This window comes from Solanum pennellii, chromosome 6 (genome assembly GCF_001406875.1).
Source record: "Solanum pennellii chromosome 6, SPENNV200".
NCBI lineage: Eukaryota > Viridiplantae > Streptophyta > Magnoliopsida > Solanales > Solanaceae > Solanum > Solanum pennellii.
The window spans coordinates 48,774,794-48,784,999 of NC_028642.1; the positions used below are offsets into that span (position 1 = coordinate 48,774,794).

At 34.1% G+C, this 10,206-nt stretch overlaps 1 protein-coding gene across 1 annotated transcript in view; it reads left to right on the forward strand.

Moving 5' to 3' along the window:
• The first annotated feature begins 3,166 nt into the window (after positions 1-3,166).
• LOC107023215 (GATA transcription factor 26-like) overlaps positions 3,167-10,206 on the forward strand; it is an 8,474-nt gene continuing 1,434 nt past the window's right edge. Inside the window, exons 1-7 of the mRNA XM_015223833.2 lie at positions 3,167-3,672; positions 6,124-6,489; positions 7,175-7,604; positions 7,978-8,050; positions 8,424-8,527; positions 8,726-8,912; positions 8,999-9,119. Coding sequence (XP_015079319.1) covers positions 3,633-3,672; positions 6,124-6,489; positions 7,175-7,604; positions 7,978-8,050; positions 8,424-8,527; positions 8,726-8,912; positions 8,999-9,119 — 1,321 coding nt within the window. The 5' untranslated portion in view covers positions 3,167-3,632. The remainder of the gene's footprint in view (positions 3,673-6,123; positions 6,490-7,174; positions 7,605-7,977; positions 8,051-8,423; positions 8,528-8,725; positions 8,913-8,998; positions 9,120-10,206) is intronic.

The following is a 10,206-nucleotide window of genomic DNA, read 5'->3' on the forward strand; positions in this document are numbered from 1 at the left end:
GAGACCTTACTTAAAAATGGTGAAATATTCTCTGATTTTGGGATGAGAAACGTTTGGAACATTCTAAAAATAGAACAAAGAAAGACAATAAGAAGGCCATGCACTACAAAATATAAAGGAGAAAAGATTCTAACCCTAAATACAAATTATGTTGGACTTTTAGTTAAGTAATAGTCATATACAAAGTTCAAAAAAATATTGATTTAATTTTTGCTAATTTAAAATAAAAATACAATATATCTACTTATAATTAAATTCCTTTTAATAAATACAACATTTGAAATAAGGTAATGATAATTCATTGTTAATGAAAAGAGGTGTAAAAAGATAACCGTACCTTCAATAATAAAACATATAATTTTATTAGTATTTATAGAAATGTGATAACCACGATAACAGTAATAGTAAATATTAAATAGTGACAGTCGTAAGAAAAGTAGTGAATAAAGGTATTTTGATATTTTATTAATTCAGAAGCTTGAGAAAAAAAAATAAGAGTCAAAATTGAATGTTAACAGCCTCATTGCTTCGATGAATCACTTGAGTCCCGATACATATTGGCGCCATAGAGCTAGACTAGTGAGCTTGTGTTGTTTGCCCAATAAATTATTGGAATTGGAAGTATCACTCGAGACTCTCAATTACTAATAGATTTTAATTTTAATCTTTGCAATAAAGAAGACCCATTATCACTTCACGTACATTCGGGGTAAATTCATCTCGAAGTGGGACGTACCGATCGTATATAATACAAGAAGCCTATTCAAATGACACTTACAAGTTTGTTGATTTTAGATAGCATGAGGATCACACAAAATGTACTATTCTTAAAAGCGAGATGACGTTCCTTAAGGTACGACCATAAATTATACCGTTTCATCGAATTTGAGACTTGCACCAAATGTTGGTGACTCGCTAGGGGCAAGCTTTGAATTAGAAGCTAGCGGAAACTGACTTGTTCAAATTTTACCCTGTTGTTTACTTGCTTGCAGTGAAGACTACTACTTGTGTCTATGACTCTATGTTCATGCTTAATTCAGAAGCATGCTGATGGACTATTAAGTGGAATGTTCACCATGGTTTTCTAAGTCCGCCGTTAAATTTCATGGCGATGGAAACTACCAAGTACCAAGCTGAACTGCGGTAGGAGCAGAGGGAAGCCACAATAATCTCATCGAAAGGCTCTGAGAGCTTGTTTTGTCTGTGGTCCAAATAGAAACTAGTCATGAGCAGGTTTGATGAATAATGATACAAAACCTTGGGAGTTGGAACGTCTTTTGTCATGGGTCCTAAAAAAAAAGACATATTTTTTGAATAATAAACAGGACTAAATAAGGTGTTCAGAAAGTAGTTTCTTAAAGTTGGAAGTTGGTGTAACAATTAAAAACATATTGAGCAAAAAGAATTGAGTGGATAAACTATTCAAAAAATTGAAAAGAACTTACTACATAAGGGTGTGACGTAGTGGTCAATAAAGTAGAATGAAAATCATGGAATATCAAGGTATAAATCCCAACATTGGTAAATAAAAGGTTAGTGATATCTTTTCATCTTCCTAAGCCTTGATAGACAGAGTTATTCGATATCTGTACTGGTGCAAAGTAGCAGATACGTTCAACTGCTTTTTATTCGATTATACGGTTAAACCTTCAAGGTATTAGGAATATTACATAGTAGTGTTGGCTTCAGAGTACACTCTATTACCTTGCTGATTTTATGTGCCACTCCTGGTGCTTTGATGGGTGAATGCTTTCAGAATTGACAACTATTTCAACCCAATAAACATGAAAGCCGAAGCAATAGAGAAAATGCAACTTGAAGGAGAGAACACAATGCCCCTCGATCAAACAAAAGCCGTTTGATCCTACATAAAAACGCGTAATTTTAGAATAGGATAAATATTTTGCTGAAACAAGCTTTTCTTGAGAAAAATATATGACATGATTTTGGCGATCTGCACGTAAGAAGGAGAAAAAAATCTGTCTGGCTGTCCCTTTCAGATCATCTATTAAATTTGTGATGAAGGATCTTTCTTGGTATCATATCAAAGTCTCAAACTCATGAGGAAATAACTCAATTCTCATTAAGTAAAGATCAACTATTGCTTATTTTGTTCTTTCATAACATATACAGTCACTTTTTTTCAATCCCATTATTGTGAAAGTATTGTTACCTCTTATGATTTCACCACTGAATTAACAGTCTAAAGTGAAAGGATACTTGAAATAACTACACAATTCTTCCAAATTAAGGACTTTTTATGTTTCAACTCTCTTATGTTCACAACACACTACTCTCAAATACATGATATATGAGACATAAATGTTGACAACCACTTAATTGAAGACTTTGTAAAAATGAGAACTTAGTCAGTGCATGCCAATGAGTGGGACCCTATAATTATACTATAATCTTTATAGGAGTAGAGATCTAAAGGTCAAAAATGTCTGGCTGTGATTGTGAAGAGTAAAAACCAATAACTAAAGCACAAATTGCACCAAAGACCTACTACTCTAAGATAACTTAAACTAATCAACCTCATGTCATCACAAGCCATATAGGAATAAAAAAAAATACTTTTTTTCTGTTTTACAATTTCTTTATCTTATTTGTTTAAAAAGTATTTTTTTTCTAAAAAATCTTTCAATTTCAATTTTCTACGAGAATATATTCATACAAAAATATATTCAAAATTATAAAATTTTATTTATATTTTTAAAATTTTATGCTAAATCAAAATAAGATAAATAAATTAAACTAACCAAACAGATGTTCTTACTTATCAGAAATCAATATAGACAGAAGGTTGATAAAAAGGTTCAAACAAACTCCTTTGTTTCTTTCTTCTCTTTTTTGTTTTCTTACAATTATTAATTTCTTATACTTTATCTTTTTTTTTAAAAAAAAAAACTTAAAAATATCCTAATATTGATCCTTACTTTAAGAGTAACTCTTAGCAAAAACAATATAAACACTTTAAATGGGTGTTATCAAGAATAACCTATAGTCAACAAGGACATTAGCAGTAATATTCTTCATACATTAAGCAATAAAGTTTATTTACTCAAAGATTAAAAATAGTAAACAAAAATTAATTTCTATTTCCAATAAATAAAGAGGGATTACAACTTTTCAAGAAGATTTAACACCAAAGAAAGACTCAAAAAAAAAAAAAAAAGAGAAACCAAAACATCTTGTATTATTACTTCATTTACAAAAACAACAAGAACCCCATTTTCCGTTCACATTTCACCTTCCTTTTTCCTAAATGTTCATAAAATTTCTTTAAATTTCAGTACCCATTTTTCTTCTTCATTTGATTGTACAAATTCTCAGCTGAAAACAAAAATCCCATCTTTAATCCCTTTTTTACCTGTTCATAACTGCCTTTTTTCAGTGGGTTTTCTGGGACTTTTTGTTATACAGACTGTTCTTGGGTTTTTTGTGTTTCCATTGTAGAAAAGCTTTGATACCCAGTAACATATATATATAAATACCAAATATAAGATATTGAAAAGAAAATTTTATAGATATTTCGTTTTATTACTACTGTGAAATTTTCTAAAGGAAACAAAAAAAGATTTGAAGTTTTATATTTTTCTGGAATTAAGGGGCAAAAAGAAATTGAACAGATGGGAAAGCAAGGACCTTGCTATCATTGTGGTGTTACAAGTGAGTTTTTGGTTATTCAATGTATTTTATCCTTCTCATAAATTTATTAATCTTAAGGAAAAAAAGAGTCTTTTTGGCTTATAAAATTGTTCCTTTTATTGGATTAGTTTAGTAGTTCAATTATTGAACTGGATGACTATATGTTGGTTGCTTCATAAGGGAAGAGATCACTGACCAATAAAAATTGATGAGTGATATGTGTTGTATGAGTTTATTTTGCTTGTACATTCATTTAATCGCAATGAGGTAGGGGTAAGGTCTGCGCGTTCTACCCTTCCTAGACCCCCTTGTGGAATTTCACTGGATATGTTGTTGTCTTCACTTAAATCTCTAGATTAATTTATTGGGTTTGTGTAAAAATTTGGTTTTGAATTGTTTCTGTTTAGCCAACATTCTGTATCCCTCATCACTATGTTGTGTACTAGCCAATCCGTCAACTCCTTTATGGAGAATATATTTGCTCAAAAACTTGCTAAGAATCTAAAGGAGAACTGGGAATTATGGAGGTGAATATGAATCCATTAATCATGAACACAGCATAACTTTCGTTTCGTTTTCATAGGTTAATGTATTTTGGGGATGTTTCCAAACTTTCGTCCTGTACTTCTTTTCTTTGTTCCCTTTCTAAATGTGGAAAATGTACTTCCTCAGGTTTCACTTTTCGTGCCAATGAAATTCTTGCTCTTTTACATTATAGTTTCTCTAATAATGAACACATCATAAAAATGCCTACCGATGAATGGTCTTTTCAAAGTTCATGTTACTGATCTTTATAATTGAAGGGTGATTGTTCAGGCATATATGTGGCTTGATTGTTACTCGTTCATATTTTCAAAGAAACATTGGATTCAAGTCTCTGGTGCAGTAGGCGCCAGTAGTACATTCTTCATCAGTGTTCACTGATCAAAGGCTTGTAGTGTTCTCTTGTGTTTCTTTTACCTCACAAAATGAGCTCGTTGGTTTCAAGTTGATAGGTTAATCAGTGTTTATCCTCCTTGGGCTGTCTTTAACATTGTAATTCTGGCCTCTCATTGTCAAATGTTTGCATTAACAAACTTATGATATGTTCTTAACAACCAAAATCAATCAATCAAGTCAATCAACTACTACTCGATAACTAGTTGTAATTGGCTATGAATTTCTATATTCATTTGCTCTAGTCTGATGCAGCACATCACGAAGATAGTAACTTTGTAAGTGATATCTTCTGAGATCTTATCTCGTCTTTTGCTGCATAATCTACCGCGCTTGCAACTTTCATAGTTCAGCTTGTCTAAGAAAAGACTTGTTAAGTTTCGCTTTCCCCTCAATTGCTGGTGCTACTTAAAGTAGTAGTTGACATTGGGAAAAACTTTTTTAGCTTGTGCTCAACCTAGGTAACACATGTTTCGGAAGATGAGGTGAAACTGGTGGGTTGCCTATAGCTATGTCTTCGGCTTGGGTTTACAGGAAGTTCTTACTGATGTCACACTGTTTGGTAAATATAATGTCCCAAAGCAAATGTCTTTAGAAGTCCACACAATGCCGTTACTTTTGATGTTCAAATTCAATCCAGCTTTTTGCTTCTATTTATGGTGCTCTAGACTTGTTTTGGTTGTTCTTTAAAAGTTTGGACCTTTGGTTGTCTTGTTGTACGGTGAAGAAGAATTTCCTTAGTTTACTTCTCTTGACAACAATTATCACTTATGTGCTTTATCCTGTTGTTCTTTCTTTCTAAAAATATATGGAAGCAGCTGCTAGTATCTAATTTACCTTACTGTTGACCCTTTTGAAAAAGAAACCTTGTATATTTTTCTATTTATTTGGATACTAAGTGACTATTACGGTGCATTGCAGTAGCCAGCTATACCACTCTCTGCTTTTCTCAAAAGGAAACTCCATGCTCCAGTGTTCATTGCCCATGAGATGATAGGCAAATAAACTTTTCCTGTTATTGCTTAGATGCGCCCTTTGTTCTCCATCTCCATGATTTGTTTTCTTGCTCCTTGATGTTCTCTCTTTTGCCAGTATAACTTTTGTTTCGTAGCTGGACCAATACAATGCTTATGGATTTTTCTACAGAAACTTTCGGTCTCTCATTTACATCAGAATAGTTGAAGTTTTTGATATGCATTTAAAGGAGAGGTTTGCTCTTGGGATTGTTAATGTACAAAGCAATTCTGAATGAAATTCTCACACAAATCCTTCTTTTCTCTTCCATACTTTTGAAATTCAAGAACCTTTTGCCTCTTAATGTCCCCCCTCCTCCAATTAATGGAAAAAAGCAAACCAAGAAAAAGATTAAAAATAGAAGTGATCAAATTTACATTGCATATTTAAGATTATTATTGCAGGGATGTGCGAATGTTCTTGTACTGTGTGTGAAATTTCTAGTTTCCATTCTCAGATGCCATTCTTTCTTCCCTCCGTATCTACGTAGAATACACTCTTAACATCAGCGTATTGCTGCAGGCACCCCACTTTGGCGTAATGGGCCTCCAGAAAAGCCAATATTGTGCAATGCATGTGGATCTCGGTGGAGAACAAAAGGAACATTGGCAAATTATACTCCTCTGCATGCAAGACCAGAGTCTGATGATCTAGAAGATTATAGGGTGTGTAGGGTCAAAAACATGTCTTTGAATTACAAAGAGGCAAAGGTGTTGAAACAAAAGCAAAATCATGATAATACTGTAGTTAGAACTCCTCCTGATTATTATCAGGGTTTCCTTAAGGGTTTAGATGAAGATACAAGCAATAGGTCAAGTTCTGGATCCGCCATCTCAAACACTGAGAGCTCTGCACAATTTGGTAGTACTGAAGCAAGTGATTTGACAGGTAATTAATTTATTAATGCAGGCTCTATTTCCAAAGAGACAACAAACTACAAAAACTGGATATTGGAAGTTTGGAACAGAGCCAACGAACTACAAAAGCTTGAAAATATTGGAACTGGATTATTTGATTCGTCAAGATGTAGACATGTTCCTGTATATCTTTTCTTGTTAGCTACTTGAAATTCTCTGTAGGCTGTCATTTTTGGTGATGATCATGGTTTCTGTTCTACATCTTTTGATTGAATTACAAATATTGGAACTGAATTATTTGATTCATCAAGATGTAGATATGTTTCTGTATATCTTTTTTCATGAGCTACTTGAAATATTCTGTAGGCTGTCATTTTTTGTGATGATCAGAGTTTCTTTTCTACATCTTTTGATTGAATGACCAATATTACACTCAGGGTTAGTACCTTCTCTAGTGAAAACTTAGTGGTAAAATCTAGACCTTTCTCTTCTTCTCTCAATCAAATCATAGAAGGTACTTTGAAAAGTATCTTCTTCCCTACCACATTTGTTATACATTCTCTCGCCTTTTCTGTTCTGTTCTTTGTTTATACTTTGTACTTTTCTTGTTCATTCTAACCTTCACTTCGTAGTTGAAGACAACACTCACTGTATTCTTGCAAAATTGGGAGATTCTATGGCTTCATAAAATATTTTCCCCTTAATTGTGCTATCAGGCCCTGCCCAATCCAACAAATGGGAAGCAAGGGTGCCTTCAAGGAAGAGAACCTGCATAAGTCGTTCAAAGCATTCTTCAGTTGAAAAGCTCACTAAAGACCTGTGTACCATCCTACATGAACAACAATCTTCATACTTCTCTGGATCTTCTGAAGAGGATTTGCTTTTTGAGAGTGACAAGCCTATGGTCTCTGTTGAGATTGGACATGGAAGTGTGCTTATTCGACATCCGAACTCAATAGGTAGAGAAGAAGAATCAGAAGGCAGTTCCCTGTCAGTTAATAACAAGCGACATTATGTAAACGAGGCTTATTCACGATTGTCTGCCCCACCTGTAAATATTAATAGGGGTGTCAATTTACCAAATCTGGGCACGGAGATAACCAAGAAGCCTAAAAGTCAGGGAATGGAACAACACCAGATTAAAAGGTGCTTTCTTCTTAATCTTGATAGCATGCAAAAATGTCTTGAGAAATAGAAGTGCTGCTGCATGTGTTAGACTGGAAGAAAATGGATATGAGGTTTTAAATGCATGAATATCCTGTTTATGTAAGTTGTGATGTGGCTCCACAAAAGAATCAATATGCATCAGGAAGATATATAAATCAGACCAGCACATGCTCTGGAACATGGTATTTCATTATAATTACTAATTGTGCAGTAAGATTGTGGTGGAATCAGATGCCATAATTCAAGCTTGTGTTGGCATTGGTTACCATAATTTCATTATTCCAAGATCTTAGAACCATTGTCTTTTCCTTGATGTGTGCTTTCCATCCTCTGATTTTATTTTTAAATGCAGGGATAAGGATCACCTTGAAAAATTGCACATTCTTGGACATCATACTTCACCACTGTGCCATATAGACCTGAAGGTCAGTTGCTGCTTTTTGATTTCATTACAAATATTTTTTAGTTTCATCTAATATAACCATGGAATAATTCCTACAAGGCACACTTGTCTTTGCATCTGGAATACATTTCGTATTCCAGAATATTTCCTTGTGTTCATGAATTTTGCTCGTCTGTAGATATAAAATGGTTTTCTGCTTTTGATTATCATTTGAAAATGTCAAATATATCTTGCATTTTGCAAGGATTAGCTTCCTCTCCAAGTCGGAATATATTTGGCAAATTTTGAACTTGATTGTGGCTCTCTTGTCAATTGTTAATTTTTATCAATACAGGTCCAAGCAATACTCTCTTGCAATGCTTCAGAACTTATATAATTATGATAATATGGTTCAGGATGTACTTAATTATGAAGAGTTCGTGACGCATTTCTCAAGCGATGAACAGAAGCAACTACTAAAATACTTAGCTCCTGTTGATTCTTTTGCACCCCCAGATAGGTTTGTAGAATTTACTTTGTATTTGTATCCTTTTCTGTCGGAAGTCTTTATAACATATACAACACTGAACTATTAATAACTAAATCAATTTCAGTGGGAGGCAAGAATCAAATTTTCTTCCTCTTCCTGCTCTTCTTCGTCCTCCTTCTTCATCCTCGCCGAGCTCTGATTGTGTTTCTCTTGTTTCACTATCTGCAGTCTCAAAAGCATGTTCAATAGCTCTCATTTTGAGGAGAATTTGTCTTCCTTCCAGAAACTTCTTGCAGAAGGTGTTTTCGATAGCTCATTGCCAGGGGTGAAATTAGAAGACTCTAGGACTTTGAAGAGGTTAATATTGTGCTATTTAACAAAGTCAAAGTGGGTGGAAAAGTATAACCTTTTCAAGGTTAGGTCTTCTGTTTTTTTTATGAATATTCTACTTTTTCTGAATAAATAGTGCAATTTTACTGAAGCTAATCTTGTTTGTGTTAGGACACAAAATGTACAAGTAGTACCAATGGTAATGAAGTTACAGGAAGGCCCAATGCTATTGGGACAGGTCATTCAGTAAATGTGAAGAGGCCACTGGAGGGGCACCATCCAAAGTATGCAGGTTGGTGCTTCTCTTTTTCGATTTTTCTTTTACAATGTTATGGCATTCAACAAATTCCTCTTAATTGCTTGACTAGTTCTCTTGGAAGTCGTTGAAGTGTGAAGCTATCTATCTAAAAACTTAAATTGTTAGAGAGAGCACATTTTTGTTTACTTAATTATGTTTTCAACACGCTCCCTCATGTGGAGGTCTGATCTTTTTAATGGACCAAGCAGCTGTGGCTTCTTTTTTTAGTGGGTGACGGTGAGACTCAAACATAATACCAAGTTGAAGTGTATGACCATGTTATATAAAAGTTGAAGTTATTAGAGAGATCAGAGCACACTGTTATTTACTTAATCGTGTTTTCAACCACAACAAATATTTACCTGAGGATTGTGAGATGAGATAAAATTTACATGTGTGAGTGCTCAAAGCGGAGATGGCACAAAGAAGATAGATATGAGGGCTTAAATAAGTTTGAGCAATTCTCAATAAGGGTTCTAGCTTATTCATTATTTCTGGTATTGTTATATTCAAGGAACAGATAAAGGAATAGGGTTACATGGGATAGTAAGTGAGCATCATAGGCAATGAGATGTGGTAGAATATCTTGTATGAGGAAGGTATCCTTGTGTCTATAACTGTCCTAGATTGCAATGCATGGGCTGTCTAATCCTCTAACTAGTTATTTTGCACATCATATTTTGTGACAAGCTCGTAAGACAAGGTCAGTGTCATGGCCTACTGTCTTGAGGTGGCTTGGTTCACGCTGGATATTTGTTAGGAGAAATTACATATTGAAATGAAAGATGGACTTGGGGAAAAGAAAAAGTCCGTCTCGATAATTGTTTTCTCTTGCCCTTTTTCTTTTAACTATACCTATGAACCTTCCATCCCAGTAAACATCCTGTAGTTAATAGGCAAGCAGCGACATTATGACTGATATCTAGGTAAGAATCGCAACATAATCAGTTGAAAATCATTGCCCTCTCACTTTTTACTATGTTACCTGCACCAAAAAGGAAAAAGGAGTGGGAATATCGATTCTCAGTAATACATAAATTGTCTAGTCTATCACATATATGACCCGGGGGGTGGGGTGGGG